Source organism: Halichoerus grypus, chromosome 6 (genome assembly GCF_964656455.1).
Source record: "Halichoerus grypus chromosome 6, mHalGry1.hap1.1, whole genome shotgun sequence".
Taxonomy (NCBI): Eukaryota; Metazoa; Chordata; class Mammalia; order Carnivora; family Phocidae; genus Halichoerus; species Halichoerus grypus.
The window spans coordinates 87,828,953-87,845,707 of record NC_135717.1 but is presented as its reverse complement, the minus strand read 5'-3'; the positions used below and the strand labels follow the sequence as shown (position 1 = coordinate 87,845,707).

The window sequence follows — 16,755 nt, the reverse complement described above, 5'->3', positions numbered from 1 at the left end:
CAATCCCCAGGGTGCAGTCTGACCAGGGCAGCAAAGGGCAGAACCGTGCCCTCCCTAGTCCAGAGGGTACACTACAATTCAATTACTGTAACCTAAAATCTTGCCAGTTTTCTTCACAGTCACATCACACAACTGATTCAACTCAAACTCCCAAGTATCTTCTACATACAGTCAAGCCATCTTATATAATAGTACAATTGGATTTTTAGCATCAAGTGAAAAATTTAGCACTGATACTTAAATTCAATCTTGCTAGTCAGCTGTCACCTTGCAACAAACATACCAGTCTAAAACAAAGTATAATCATTACTAAAATACTGGCCAACAGGGACACCTGGGTGGCTCAATCGGTTAAAATACTGGCTACAAAACAGTTTAAAGGAAATGCATTTTTATAATATCACACACCATCACAGGCAGAGTACCTGGCTGCATATGTTATAGAAACTAGTAAAATCTTTACTAAATCTAATTTTTAGTAAAATCTTTAGTAAAAATAATTTGCAGGGGCGCCTGGGTGGCTCAGTCAGCTAAGCATCCAACTCTTGATTTTGGCTCAGGTTATGATCTCAGGGTCTTGTGATCCAGCCCCACATTGGGCTCCGTGCTCAGCAGGCAATCTGCTTGAAATTCTCTCCCTCTCCCTCTGTCCCTTCCCCCTTACTCTCTCTCTAAAATAAATAAATCTTTAAAAAAAAAAAAACAGGGATGCCTGGGTGGTTCAGTCAGTTAAGCGTCTGCCTTTGGCTCAGGTCACAATCCCAGGGTCCTGGGATAGAGCCCTGTATCGGGCTCCCTGCTCAGTGGGCAGCCTGCTTCTCCCTCTCCCTCTGCCCCCCCCCCCCCCGGCTCATGCTCTCAGTTGTCTCTCTCAAATAAATAAAATCTTTAAAAAAATAAAAGATTATATGCTTCCAGTTGATGATGGCAAAGGAAAGCATTTCTGTCAGTATCCTTCCTAAAAACTGGGGAGGGGAGATAATAAAAATAGGAAAAAAAAAAAAAGAGCTACATTCCCAAACTACAATTTACGAAAAATTATTGCCAAATGCAGCAAAACTTGTATCCAATTGAAGAAGCACAGTAAGAGTGGGCACATGGTCTCAGGTCTCCAACAATGAGCACAGTTCTCAGAGTTAATAATGACAACAACAACGATGACAGCAATGATGGTAAGGGGAAAGTATTCAGTACCTACTATTCTGGGCACCGGGCTAAGCACTTAGATGTTAATTCATTTAAGCCTCACGACAACCCTGGAAGGCAGGCATTATTATTATTATCCCCACTGTATCAAGAGGCAAATGAAAATACAGGGAGCTGAGTTGCATAAGATCACAGAACTAGGAAGAAAAAGCCAGGATTCAGAATTGGGCAATTTGATTACAGTCCACAGTCCTAACCAATAAATTATACCACCTCCCTTGTTCCATGGATATATAGCCAAACTACTTATCTCTTGCTTAGAAAGACCAAGTCTGGCGTCCCAGGGGCATCGGGTGAGTCCCCCTCAACACCACAGAGACAAAGGGGAGATAAGATGAAATGAGAAAGGCTTTACAAGAAGCAGGCTGTCAGCATGACAAGTAAGAAAAGCAGCTGTAGAGCAATCAGTCCTGAAAAGGGGGATTTTTCTCTTCTTTTTTTTTTTTTAACAGGCTGGGTCCCATTAGATTAAATTCTAGCTTCTCACTGCCCTCACTCACTCCCCTGGCCCCAGCCTCTGACTGCATGTCAGCCAAGAGCTAGCTGTAAAACAACTGACAGTTAAATATGATTTATAATCAGAAAGAAGCCATCATTAGTACTCGTTCTATAAGATACTACAAAGTTCTGCAGATATTTAAGGAAGAAGTTACAACAAAGCAGGCAAAATCTGCCAAGGAACTGATGCTGGGCAAGTGATGTCACGACATGGAAGAAATAATGAACAGACGCTTTGCTATGGAATCCAAAAAATTAAAGAAAACAGTCTTCTCTGAAATAAGGGATCACAGAAAAAAAACAGAATATTTCTAAGAAGAAATGACAACTCAATAGTGAAGATGAGAAGTAAACAAGCAGGGCTCAGAAAAACAATGGAAGAAAATAATAAAACAATTTTAGAAAAGATATCCTTAGTAGGATGAGCAAAGAGAGCAGATGTGGCTGAAAAGAATCAGAGACAGAAATGGCAGGCTGGTGAAAAACCAAGCAAAATGAAATGGAAACAACAATGGCTGGCAGTTCCAAGCCCTTCCTCTGTATGCACTCTTCCAAACCCTTTTTTTTATCTTTGTGTGTTTTTTTTTAAGATTTTTATTTATTTATTATTTGACAGGGAGAGAGAGACAGTGAGAGAGGGAACACAAGCAGGGGGAGTGGGAGAGGGAGAAACAGGCCTCTGGCTGAGCAGGGAGCCCGATGCAGGGCTCAATCCCAGGACCCCGAGATCACGACCCAAGCCAAAGGCAGACGCTTAACCCACTGAACCACCCAGGGGCCCCTTTTACGTCTTATCTCCACAAATCTGCATAACAACTCTTGGAGGCAGACACACTCTGATCTCCATTTTCAAGAGAAGGTTTGGAAGTTCAAGTAACTGGCCCAGAGTTAAACAGCAAGCAAGCCGTAGTGCAAGGATTCAAATCCAGACAGTCTGGCTGTGAAGGAAGTCTGTGCTATCTGTCTCCCACTGAAAAAGATCAAGGCTCTTGGGTGCCTGGGTGGCTCAGTTGTTAAGCGTCTGCCTTCGGCTCAGGTCATGATCCCAGAGTCCTGGGATCGAGCCCCACATCGGGCTCCCTGCTCCGTGGGAAGCCTGCTTCTCCCTCTCCCACTGCCCCTGCTTGTGTTCCCTCTCTCGCTGTGTCTCTCTCTGTCAAATAAATAAATAAAATTTAAAAAAAAAAAAAAAGATCAAAGCTTTTAAAAAGACTAGAAAGGCATGGACAGAGAGAGCAAAGGTGATCCAATATATGCGGAACTGAAGAAGAGAATAGAAAAGGATATGGAACCAAAATCAATAATTAAAAGATATACCAAAAAAGCTCCCATAATATAGCAAGATCTAAAATTGTAAAATAAAGGGTACACGGAGTCCCAAGAAAAACTGCTACAGAATAATCAGTATTGAAATATATCGCAGTAAAGGTGCTGAACTTCAAGGACAAAAAAAGAATCATATGAGCAGCCAGGAAAAAAGATTCAAGTCACTAAGGATGGGAACAAAAATCAGGCTAACATCTCTGCAGTAACATGTATTATTAAAAGATAGTATATTTTTCCAGACATTACAGAGACAAACCTCAGCTTAATTATTACAGACTGCAAGTTTCGATCAGACAACTCCTAAGTAAATATTTTTGCTATCTATTCACAGAAAGACAAGGGATTGTGAAGTTTAAAGCACACCAACTTGCCTAAAGTTATAATCATGCTAAGGAACTGGACATCAAATCCACGCTTCAAAACACAGAGTATTTTAGCACTCTTTTCTCTGCTGATTTCAGCCACCACCCACATTTTTAATCAATGCTAGGTTTTCAAAGAATAAAGGAGAGGATACTGATTTCATAACACATCAATATAAATGAGCTTTGCACAGCTCACTTTTCCTCTTAGGAAGACTGAGGATGCCAGTCAAATAGCATTCCCACAATGGTACAGAAGAAAACAGGAAAGAGATGCAACTGTAACATCCCCAGACATGTTTAGGAAAACATGCTATAATATATACTATTCTATGATACATACTACACTTTACATAGACTATACCATAAACTATATTGCAACTGAAGGTAAATAATTCACTTCATGGATTAGATTATCCAGGGGCACATAATGATTCCAAATTACACATAATAAAACAAATCATTACAGTAACATTGTGCTCTGATATTCCCTTCAGTGTTTGACCTTCAAACTTTAAAATGGACTAAAAATATATATATATATACTTAAGATAAGTTGTTCGACAGGCTGCTTTATGAATGTCACATTGTCCTTCTGTTACTAATTAACCTCACTGTATGCATGTGAGCCAAACATCTTTCCGTCTTGAGCTTAGTGGAAGGGTATGAGACTGTGAAACAGACTCCAAGAAACTGATCTTTCTTCACAAGGTTGATGACATCTGTCATTAGCTCATGATTACATCAGGCCTTCCTTCAGGTATCACATTTGTAAATGGGCATGGTGCTAATGAAGGTGATAATAAGAGCTAACACTGAATAATTAACATGTGTCAAAGGTAAACAAATCTCTTCAGTACATCCATTTCTTCTATGGAGCCAAATAACCCTATGAGGTAAATACACAGCAGAGTGTGAGGCATATAGAGAATGTTCCATGATAACAGTACATTACATGTGAAGAAACTAACACTTAAAGAGGTTAAGTAACTCATCTGGTAAAGACTAGACTTGAACCCAAGGCTGTCTCGTGCTCTTAGTCACCATTCTAGTCTGCTTACTCACACATAGAAATAGTGAGGATGTCATGGTGGTGATCATTTTGCAATATATACAAATATCGAATCATTATACTGTACACCTAAAATTAATAGGATATATCAATTAGACTTCAATTTTTTTAAAAAAGAGAGGATGTTAACTAAAGTAACATAACACAGTAGCCCACGCAGGACAGCAGCCTCACAGTCCCAATTACAGGGTATCCAAAAAAAGCTATAAGAAAGCAACTTCTACCTAATATAAAAGCTAAAAACTGTATTTAGGACAGTGGGGAGAAAGGCCAAATGGGAGACAAGCAAAAGTATAAACACAAACAAACAAACAAAAAAACCCCGTATCACAGAAAAGAACACATCACCATTGTATCTGGGCCCTAAAAAATATCAAACATACCTATCTGTTCAGGCCCAAGATGCTGTCCGAACACAGGCCCAAGGACCAGACTGTACCTTTCCTACCCTGTCAGCTGACCAAGTTACTGCAACTGGATACTTGCCACAGCCTTAGGATGTGAGAATGCAAAAGAGCTCAAGAATTTCGAAAGCGATTTTCTTGCATTCCCATCCTTAGAGAAGAACAATTATCTATGCTGGGGTGGGATGGGGTGGGGAAGAAAAGGAATCTAAAAGAGAAAAGAAATAAAGCTAAATATGTCTGACATCTCATTATCCCTTGGGGAGGATATCATACTACACTAAGGATATACAAAGGTACTCTCTTCAAAGTTAATCCTGCAGGTAAAGGGACACATCCCCCACTTCATTTCAATGTTACATACACATTCCAAGATAGATATTATCAATGTTTCTTCCAATGTTCTCATGAGCCTATGTTGGGGCGGGGGAACAACTCTGAGGTCATTAAGTCTGGGGACAGAAATGCAAATTCATACCCAACCCAGTGTCATCCATACAAATGTTTATAGCTTAAGGTTTTAAAATTTATTTAGGTAGAACCATAAAAATTTTAAAGCCTTAACGTTTAAAATTTCTTTGGGCAGAATATACTTTTATTAAAATAGCCAGTTTGCAGCAGCACCGTCTCATTCTAGAAGTTTAAGAGAAAAATTTTTCTAAAATGCTTGGAGCTGCTGCCCAAAGTACTGAATTAGCTCTGAAGTTGTCATCACCACCAGAGCCTCCTTAAAGAATATTCCACAATTTATGTGCAAATTGCAGGTGCCAAATCATTTCCCTCCTAAATGCTTAGCCTCCACAGCCAGAGGCTGATCAAGTGGAATCAAAAGACCCCGACGTTGTAGTCCAAGTTTTCCCAATACTGTTTGTGCGACCTTGGACAAGTCAATTAGCCAAATAACTCTCATTTCCCTCTTCTGTAAACTAGAAGGGGTAAACACCTGTCCCACCAACCTCACGGCTGCGTCAGTGTTGTTAAGTGGAGAGGCTGCTCCAGAGGGTGGCCCGCTTCCTGCCGCCCCTGTCCCCCCTGTCTCCTCTCGCCCCCAGCGCCAGCCCAAGACAAAAGGAGCCCGGGACCCTGCGGTACGTGGTCCGCGGCTCCTCGGGAAAGGATGCTCCCCTCACCAGCCCTCCCGTTGGGATGGCGGCGACGCGTGCTCTGACAGTCACCCCCGCTGCAGCGCCCGCCCGCTCCCAGCCACCAGCCCCGCGTGCCTCCAGCGGTCCCTCCCTGGATTCTCCCAGGCTCACCCCGCGCCCGCGACCCCCGACCAGCCGTGCGCCCCTCTCGCCCCCTGGTGGCGACGGACCCCAGCCCGCGGGGGCTGCACCGGCTCGCCTCCGTGCGCCTGCAGCTACGCTGGGGCTGGGGCCAGGCCCCCGCCCGCTTCGCCCCCAGAGCCTCGCCTCCTAGTCTCCCGAGGCCCCGCGGGGGCGGGGTGGTCGCGAGGCTGCGACTCCTTACCGGGGAGCTTGAGCGCCCTGGACAGCACAGTCGCCATGGCGGAGGCCCCGGTGCGCGTGCGCGCGCCCGCGTCCTGCCGGGAAGAGTAGTTCGCAGCGGGCGGTGCGCGGGGCTGGGACCTGGGAAGGTGGGAGCCGCGGCAGAGAGGGGCCAGGGAGAGGCCCGGCCTGCGGCATCCGCGCCCACCTGCACGCTGCTGCCGGCTCTCCTCCCGGCCCCTCCGAGCGGGACCCCTCACTGGCAAGTCACTTGACCACTCTGAGTCTCACTTTCCTGCTCAGCGAAATGGGGTAATAATAACTACCCCCCCCCCCAGGCTTGCAGCGATAACGACATGAGATAGCAGGTAATAAAGGAGGCGCCGGTTGTGAAATGAGCGTGGGCTTTGGAGTCAGACAGACGGGATTTGAATCCTGCCTGCATCCCTTACTAGCTGGGCCATCTTGGGCAAGTCACTTGGTATGACTAAGCTTCAGCCTCATTTTTAAAATGGAGACACTACCTCATTCACAGGCTTACTGTGAGAATTAAATAAATCTGTTTACAACACACGGCACACAGGCACCTGGTAAGTGTGTTTCTTTATGTTTCTTAGTAAAGGGCGAGGTTTCCTAGGGCTCTAACCCCCGTCTTGTGTTTCCAGTTCTTTCCAGGTATCTCCTGGACACTCTACCCTGCAGCTTCTAGCTTGAAGGGTCTAGGAAAAGGAACTGACCTGCTTCTTCCCCAAGAGATCAGCATTTTAGCGCAGGAATGCTAAAGATGTTATTTATCTTAGAGTTGGGCTGGTCTTAGAGGCCACATAGTCCACCCTCCTTGTTTCACTGAAGAGAAAACAGATCCAGAAAGATGATGTGACTTCCTAGTGTCAAACAAAAGCTCTAAGATACCTCTCTCTTGGACTCCGTCTCATTCCCATGAGAAACCGTCAGCAAGACTACCCTGAGTGTGTAATCCGAGAGAACTCTTAACAGCCATCCCATCACCCTCTTCCCCACGAAAACACATCAGGGACTCGGACAGGGCACAGGGTCTGGAGACAGGCCACTGAGCTCAAATCCTGACTCCACCTAGCTGCCAGATCTAAGGCTACTTGCTTATCTCTGCCTCGATTTTCTCATCTGCAGAATGGGGTTGAAATAGTTCCTATTCCACAGAATTGTCCTGGGAATTAAATGGATACCTGCAAAGCACTTAGAAGGTGCCTGTCACCTAGTACAGGTTTTATAAGTGTTAGCTCTTCTTTTTACTAATAATTTAATCATTTTGACAATTTAATCATTTAATAACAAGTAATAAATTTCATAATAATGGGTTCGTAATTTATTCATTTATTCCTTCAACGTTCTATAATACCCAAAGTTTTTACTGTTTGCCCCCTCTCTGGAGGTAGGATTAAAAACCCTATTTTACATCTACGTAGGTCCTCTCTAAGGAGCAGCACTACAAGTCACAGTAAGCCAGTAGTGGCTTGCCTGACATCAGATTAGCTAATTGGAACACATTCTTGAGGTATGAAGACTGAGGAAAATAACTTTAAAGTGAGCAGGTTGTAGGATAGGTCAGTTTTAGCTGCAAAAGAACAGGAACTTGTGTTTCTGGGAGAAAGCAGGGGGCTGGAACAGCCAAGTTACACAGAAGAGGAAGCAAAGAGGAAATCTGTTCACTTTTCATAGTGAAAGGGTATATTCTTATGTGATGGAAGTAAAATAAAATTGTACAGGTTAAAGTTCGATTAAAATTTTCCTTCACGTGGTATAGTCACCAAAAGCACCGATATGCATACACAGTTATGTGTGAGCACATAACTATATGTGAGTGTACACACATCCCAGACGTGTGTCATTTCCAGCCCCTCAGCTTTCCATGCCTAATCTTTGTGTCTCCCGAGGCCCCGCGGGGGCGGGGTGGTCACGAGGCTGCAACCTCTAATCACCCCAGATTAGCCCTAATGATTTTCTAGGGGAAGCAGATGCTGAGGACTCCCTCCCTCCCAGCTCCCTGAGCAGTCCTCCTCTTTATTTTCCTCGGCCCTTCTGGAATTCTCCTTCATCCTCTACATCTTTTTGCATCTTAACAGAGGACCTCGGGCTTAGAACAGTGTTTCTCAACTTGAATGTGATTTTTTTCCAGTTAAAGGAAAAAAACCCAGGCGCCTGGGTGGCTCAGTTGGTTAAGCGTCTGCCTTTGGTTCAGGTCATGATCCTGGGGTCCTGGGATCGAGTCCCACATCAGGCTCCCTGCTCAGCAGGGAGTCTGCTTCTCCCTCTGACCCTCCCCTCTCTCATGCTCTCTCTCTCTGTGTAATAAATAGATAAATCTTTATTAAAAAAATAAATACAAATAAAGGGAAAAAAACCTCAAAGCGGCCTGCGAGTTCCTCTCTGGTTACCTGGCCACATGTGAGCGCCTTCACTGACCAAACACCCACTGAGGTCTCTGTGGAAAATGCGAAAACGCTCTGGGCTTCCTGACTTCCCAACTTGGTTTACCTCCCCGAGAAGTAAACCAAGAAGAACAAAAAGCTGCGGAGGGATGTTTGTGGACAGCCTAAGCTGCCTGACTGTTGCTCCCGCTATGAGAAGCAGAAATTCTATTTCTGAAAGTCAGAACTGAAGCCAGAAGAGCCCCCCTCTCTTCTTCCTACATTGGCCTGAGGTGGCAATAGTCTTCCCCAACCTTCCAATCAGGGCAGGGTTATCGCTCTTAACGAACAACCTCACGATTTCAGTGGTTTTAGAGGCTAAGTGTTCATTTGGGCTCATGTCACAGTCAAAGTGAAAATGGGGATAGGCAGCGATGGGGGTTCTATTCCTCCCAGTTCTTCAGGGTTTCCATCTAAGGCTTCTTTTTCATCCTTAGGCCTTGGATTCCTCCACTGGATTATTTGCATCCCCAATCAGGCAGGAAGTTTTCTGGGCCAGGCCTGGAGGTGCTGTATGTGACTTCTGCCCACATTTATTTGGCCAGAACTCAGACACAGAACATGTATGCCAGGAAGGTATGAGCCCAGGAAGAAAAGGAAATAATTTAGTGAGTATCTATTCAGGCTGTGCTGTAGTAGACACCCTACATATTTATGGGATACAGACCTGAGTTCTTGGTCGCCTTCGACGACAGCCCAGCCTCAAGAATGTGTTCCAATTAGCTAATCTGATGTCAGGCAAGCCACTACTGGCTTACCTGCAATCCATATTAAAGCTCCCACACTAAATGTTAAGTTCTTAAAGCATAGAAGTGAGATTGTGTCCCCTGTGACTCCCACCCCTTGGTTCCGGCACTCCTCTACTTAGAATTACCCCTCTCCTCTAGAGACTAAAGCTTTGTTTCTGAGCTGAGCTTGTTGTCCTGAGTGAAGACTTTCCACTGTGTGTAAGGTCTCTCAGGAGGCTCCTCAATCTCTCTAGGGGCCATTCCTACATCTGGCAGCAGGGCATGGACAAGTCCAAACCCACTGGCAGACCCGTCTCAGGCTCAGAGTCCTACCCTCTGCTACACTGGTGCCAAAGACATAATATCAGGAAGCAATAATAAGATTTAAAAAGCAAAAAGAAAAGCAAATAGCAATGAGAGCAGGGAGATTGAGAAGAGTAAAGCTCAGCAATGCCCATGTCAAGGGTCCTATGGAATCAGCCTTGCATTCAGATCAGGAAGGTCTAAAAGGGCATGCACATGAGGTATATTCACTTCTCATCACAAACAACTGGATTCTGTGACCAGGAGTTGCGTGGCTTATGGTGAAGACAAACAGGTTTATGTTCTCAGACTGTTCTTTAATCAAACACAAGGCCCATCCAGCTTGGATTCATACAGACTTCCAGTCTACAGAACTTTCTAGAGTCTCGACTATAAAATGCCTTCTGGGCCCTGAGATTTAAACAAAGGCTTCTTCTTAAGTCTCTGGCTGGAACATATGTTTAAGAATGACACTATAATTAAGGACAGACCTGCCCAGGACAACTTGGCTCCCGTTCCTCTGGACCTTCATCCTAGCTTGTTACTATGTCTACCGAAGCACTTGTGGTAGTAATAGGCATGCCAATAGCTACCATTTACTGAGCACCAATCTCCTACAGCAGAGGACATTGTTTTGGACCCTTGCCAACCTTGACCCAAAACTTGGCCCTTCACCAGCTTTCAAAAAAAAAAAACAACCAGTGAACCAAGTATATTGTGACTTGTGTAGTTTTCCTGAAGATTTAAGGGGTTAGGGGTGGAGTCACAGGGGACACATAGCATTTCACCAAAAATATCTGTTCGACACATCTCTTCTCCCGGGCGCTTGCTCCTACCTCCATCACTGTGTCTTCCTCTACCAGGGCCCTCTTGTGTCTGTCCCACTTTTAAGCTCTTTCTACTCCTCCCTTTTCTGCCTCCTGCTACCATTAGCCTCAACAGGAGGCTGGAATCTCACCTCCATCCTACAGTGGGCACAATCTTTGCATGAAGCCATCTACCTCACACAGTGGGCAGTCTGACACAATGTGTGCGATGTTGTCCCTTAGGTCTTACCACCCCAATCTTACAATGAGGATGTATAAGCTGGATGGATAAAGCCACTGGCCCAAAGTCTCACAGTTCCTACATGCTGGAAGGAGGATTCAAATGCAGGTTTGTCTCATTTTTAATCACAAGCAGGGATATCAAATACATGGCACATGGACTACAGTTTGTCCTTTCTTCATCCCTGGCACACATCCATCACCACCATATTCTTTCCCAGTGAGCCTACACACAGCTTCCAAATCCTTAACTCAGCTATCTGGGGAGCCAGGATCTATTAATTCGATTTGGCCTCAAAATTAAAAACTATTTGTAACCCCTGCCTCACTCACAGCATAGTAACCGCACTAAAAACCCCTTTAAAGATGGTCCCTGATTCATGATAGAAGTTCAGGGTTAAATGTAGCTGATGTTTGGCCAACAATTGCTCTGAGTGGTTGGGACTCCTAGCTGATTAGTCGGACATGTTCTGATTGGCCAGGACCTATGTGGTACTAATTTGTTAACATTTAGACTATACCCCTGGTTGAGTCTCTACTTCTGCACTTCTAGCTCACTGGTTAAGTCCTAAGTGATGCTCTAAAAGTCAATACATTAGGGTACCATGCGTTGTGTAACTGACTTCTTTTTTCTGCCCTTCTTAGACTATTTATCACAGACAGCTGTGTGTTGTAATGATTTGAATATGTTTCTACCATATTAAAGCTCCCACACTAAATGTTAAGTTCTTAAAGCATAGAAGTGAGATTCATGTGTCTTTTTTAGCCCTGTACAATGCAGAGCACACTGCCCTCAGATGTCTATTGGATAAATGTGAATTCACGAATGACTCATGTGTGAGTAGAATGAAATCAACTCAGAAAAGAAGTTCTTTAAAAATGAGAGAAGAACCCCAATATTTATAGCAGCAATGTCCACAATAGCCAAAATATGGAAAGAGCCCAGATATCCATTGACAGATGAATGTATACACACACACACACACACACACACACACAGCCATCAAAAGAATGAAATCTTGCCATTTGCAACAATGTGGATGGAACTAGAGGGTATTATGCTAAGCAAAATAAGTCAGAGAAAGACAAATACCATATGATTTCACTCATATGTGGAATTTAAGAAACAAAACAGAGGATCATAGGGAAGGGGAGGGAAAAATAAATAAGATGAAATCAGAGAGGGAGACAAACCATAAGAGACTCTTAACTATAGGGACCAAACTGAGGGTTGCTGGAGGGGACGGGGGGAGGGGGATGGGGGAACTGGGTGATGGACATTAATGAGGGCATATGATGTAATGAGCACTAGGTGTTATATGCAAGTGATGAATCACTAAACTCGACCCCTGAAACTAATAACACAGTATATGTTAACTAATTGATTGTAAATTTTAAAGAATGAGAGAAGACTTTTTATAATTAAGACAACTTTTTTTTTCCCCTAAGTTCACATTGCCAGATTCATGTAATCCAAATGTTCTTAAGTTCTTTCACCACTGCTCTTCCGACCATTGCCATGGTGCAAGCAGCCAGCCTGCCTGACTTCAGGAAACCTGGTCACTTTGAAGGTTTGTCCCTTAGTAGTGCTTACACACACCCCATATGCCTCATGCTGCCACTTGCCCATCCCTCTGGTTAGGTGGATTGCACTTGTCTGATCATTACTTTTGGCATTCTCATCTCTGCGTCCCCATCAGGCATCATCGTACAGAATAAGAAACATTGACACTTATCTCAAAACCCCTGCTCCTGGAGTCCACAGACTCTATATCCTTCTCAAGGGGCCATTCCTGGCCAATTCTTTCAGCAGAGCTGAATGTAAAATAGTGAACCAAACCAGCAAGATCCTTGCCTTTGAGATCCTTGCAATCTATTGGGGGAGCTGGACATTAAGCAACTAATAAAAAATGTATCATTGTAAATTGTGATAAGCACTATGAAAGAAAAGAACCCAGGATCATGAGAGAGAATTACAGAAAGAACATGGAAGAGGTAGGGGAGGGGGGCAGGAAATGGCTCTCTGGGACACTGAGACCCAAAGCACAGGTAAAAGTTGGCTGTATAAAGGCTGAAGAACAATGCATGTGAAGGCCTGAGTCAGAAAGGAGCTTGGTCCTCAGGAGGAAACCAGTACACCTGGAGGACAGTTGCAAAGAGCTGGTGGTGAGAGTGAGAGGTGATAGGAGCCAGATCACGCAGACGACTTGAAGGCTGTGACTTCAAACGACCTTGATCAAAAAGTGATAAAGATCTCGTTGGCTACTATGTGGAGAATAAATTGGAGAAAGACAAGAATGCACACAGAGGGAGCAGTTATAAGAAAGAGGTCATGGTGGATTGAGTTACTGATGATTAGTCTTTCAGACACGGTGTATGCACAGATTCTGACTTTTCACCTGCCTTCCTATTCTGGCAAGAAAGAAAATATGGGTGTTGTTTCTTTTCCTCTTACTATGCAAGCTATTAAACCTTACAGAACTCATATGTTTTCTCCTAGGAGCCTGACTGTAGATGGGACAGTTGACCTACACCCAGCCTGACATCAGCAGCCAGCTCACCGGGCCACAGTGACGTGGTCACACACAGACACAGACTCCTTGGCTCTCTCCTACCTTGAGTGAAGCCACTGGGCCATGTCGCCTTCGACGACAGCCCAGCATGCCGTGTATGGAAACAAACTCTTTCCCTCTATATTGATCCGCCATGAGGGGAAGCTAAACAGCCACAGTATGAGATACACGAATATAAAATTAAGTTCTCCCTGACACACAATTAAATACTTTCCATTATTTTCATTCCTATACAATTAACGCTTTCAGTTTTCCTTATTTGAAGCACATTGTTATAATGTAATTTAATGAATTATGTTAAGCCTAAATTATTTCTGAAACCTTTAACCTCAAAATTATGTCTTGGGTATTTTTCATTATAATCTTGTGATCTAAAACTTATTTCTTACATAGTTTTCATGATAATCTTGCATCTAAGACAATCTAATAAAAACCTGATTACTGTTTACTTCTGGCTGGCTTTCTGGGTTTTGTCGTGAGCTTGTCTGGTCAACCTGGAGTTTAATATGGCACAGTACTTGATGTGATGTTTAGTTTATCTCTAACATGTTCTTTGAGGTTTCGAGAGGAGTAATCACAATGGCAGAGCTGAAAGGACATACATCACCACAAACCATGCAAAGATCGTGACACAAATACATCTATCTACTCTACCTTTGCCACCACAAAGTATTTGCATTCCTTCTTCTTTTATTTTATTTTCTTGTCAAGAGCTTGTCCTTAAAGAACTAAAGTCTCTGAGAAATTTTCCCAGAAACTCTGTATAAAGCTGCTTTTTACTTATCCAGTTCATAAAATCACATTCATTGATTTTTCTTCTTTCTTATCATGAACATTATTCTTTTATATCTTAATCTTCCATACCTGGGAATTTTATTCCTTCATCTGAGTAATTACTTTTTATTTCCTTACCACAGTCTTAAAGACCACAGGTGGGTTGCTTAGAGATGAGATTGTGCATAAAGTTATTTCCTCCTAACACAGATTGTCTCATTTTATTTCTTCTTCTGGGTTAATCTTAAGAATTTGAGTTTTGTTCTTCACCTGGGAAGTCTTACATAAAACTAATCTTTCCACGACTTGCCCTGTCTTAAAAACTAGTGCTGGTCTTATTTGAGGAGATGTTTTATAATAGGTATAATATTTTCCTCTGTCATCTTTTGGGGGGACACTTATTCCCCAATGATCAGATTTCCATATGGAAGGATTTCCACTAGAGCGTCATGGAAGAAGTGAGTTTTCTGACTGGTAAGTTCAGAAGAAGGAAAGAGGGCATGCTTAGCATAGCTGCTTCCGCTTTGGGACTCATTCATTCATTCATTTTTTAAAATTAGTCACTCAACAAATATTTGAGTGACAGCTTCTTCCCAGGCCCTATTCTAGATGCTGGGGATGTGAGATCAAACAAAACAGACAAAACTCTTTGCCCTCTGGTGTATGTGTTTGTGGGAGCAGTGGATCCAGGCAGGGAAGAAGGTAGATAAATAAATAAAATATATGCTGTAGCAGATGGTGATATATGTTATGGAGAAATACAGAATAGGGAAGGGGAAATGAAGTATGGAAGCTGCAGGCAGTGAGGGGGGACAGGGGGCCCAATTTTAAATGGGATGGTTAGAGAGGGTAATATTTGAACAAAGATTTAGGGAGGCAGGACGAATAACAAGTGAAAAGTTTTGGAGGCAGAAGCCTGGCCCGTCTGAGGACTAGCAAAAATGTGCTGGAAAGGGTGGTTCTAGGGAAAGATTAGTAAGAGATGCAATCAGATATGGCCAGAGCAGAAACAGGGTATGCAGTTTGTAGTCAGCCCAAGTAAAAACTTTTTGGCATTTAGTCTGTGTTAAATAGGAAGCCTTTGAAAGTTAGGGGGCACAGAAGTGTTGATTTGACTTAGATTTCAAAAGGATTCCTTTGGATCACTTTGCTGTTCTGAGAACAGGCTGTGGGGATGGTAGGGGTGGTGAATGCTTTTGGCTACTGCAATAATCCCAATGAGAATTGATGGTGGTGGGTCCCTGGGTGACTCAGTCGGTTAAGCTACTAACTCTTGGTTTTGGCTCGGGTCATGATCTCATGGGTCGTGGGATCGAGCCCCTCGTTGGGGCTCTGAGCTCAGCAGGGAGTCTGCTTGAAGATTCTCTCCACACACAGCCCCCCACCCAATCCACACCTTGGTCAAATAAATAAATAAATCTTAAAAAAAAAAAAAAAAGAATTGATGGTGGTTTAGACAAGATTGGTGGCAGAAGAATTAGGGAGAAGTGGTAAGACTCTTAATTTATTTTGAACGTAGAGCCCACAGGATTTACTGATGAATTGAATGTGAGCTGTGAAAGAAAGAGCAATTAAGGAGACTTTGAGGCTTTTGGCCTGAGCAACTGGAAAAGCAATGTAGGGGAGACAGAGGGGACCAGGATGAAAGGGGAGATAAGGTTTGGTTTGGGGTGCGCCAAATTGGACATCCAATTAGACACACAAATGGAAATGGCGATTAGGCAATGGAGTTCAGGGAGAAGTCCTAGGTAGAGATGTAAATTTGGGGGTTCTTAGCATAGAGCCCATATGAAATCAGCTCAGAGAGTGAGTGTGGTAGAGGAGAGAAGGGAAGGGGAGGGAGGGGAGAATGAACCCTGAGGCATTTTAATATTCAAGATCCTTGGAGAACAGGAAGAACCAGCAGAGGAAACCAGCAGGAGTAGCCAGTGAGATTAGAGAATAACCAGGAGAATTTGATGTCCCAGAAGCCAAGAGAAAAACATGTTTGGGGGTGGGAGTGTAATCAATAGCTTGAAATGCTGCAGAGAGGCCAAGGAAGAACAGACTAGGAGTGATCTGCCTACTTTCAGAGCATACATTTTGGTCTATTCTCTGCAGTTGTCCTGCTGGATAAATCTCTCTAACTCAAAGAAAGAATTTGTAAGCCCTTTTGGCCACAGATCTAAGCCATGTCATTCAGTCTAGCTTTCTTTTAATAGTGAAGCTGATATTTTTATCTCCATCTTCCCATCCCTTTGATCTATCCTCAGTTCAGTCAGAGCTATGCAGGGAAGATGGGTATTAATTTTTTGTCCCCCAAACCTTCAACAATCACAAATATTCTTTTTTTTATATCTCTGCCTGATAGGTATGAATATCTGTTCTCTTATACTATGTTTTCCAAATGATAGTATTTCCTCTTCTTGTCCTATCTTAGATTCTCTCCCAGGCTACTTTCTTCTTCTTTAGCTCGACTTTTAACACCTTTCATAGGAGCTGCAGATACCTTGACATGGACCGAGATCCTAATCCAGCCATGTAGTGATTCCTTCTTCTAATAGGTAGCAGATGGGATCAACAGACCAT

General features: G+C 43.4%; 1 protein-coding gene and 1 long non-coding RNA gene across 3 annotated transcripts in view; one reads left to right on the top strand and one right to left on the bottom strand.

Moving 5' to 3' along the window:
* The window catches only part of FAM234B (family with sequence similarity 234 member B), a 34,312-nt gene extending 27,818 nt beyond the window's left edge, over positions 1–6,494 (bottom strand). The window contains exon 1 of the mRNA XM_036097592.2: positions 6,339–6,494. Within this exon, the coding sequence (XP_035953485.2) occupies positions 6,339–6,375 (37 nt within the window). The 5' untranslated portion in view covers positions 6,376–6,494. The remainder of the gene's footprint in view (positions 1–6,338) is intronic.
* A 62-nt stretch (positions 6,495–6,556) lies between these two features.
* On the top strand, positions 6,557–13,849 carry LOC118539215 (uncharacterized). 2 transcript variants are annotated; one of them, XR_004919050.2, is made up of 3 exons: positions 6,557–6,684; positions 10,844–10,949; positions 13,341–13,849. It is a non-coding gene; the product is annotated as an uncharacterized LOC118539215 (long non-coding RNA). The 2 variants fall into 2 exon arrangements; XR_013449085.1 differs by having other exon boundaries at positions 6,570–6,906.
* Positions 13,850–16,755: the final 2,906 nt, after the last annotated feature.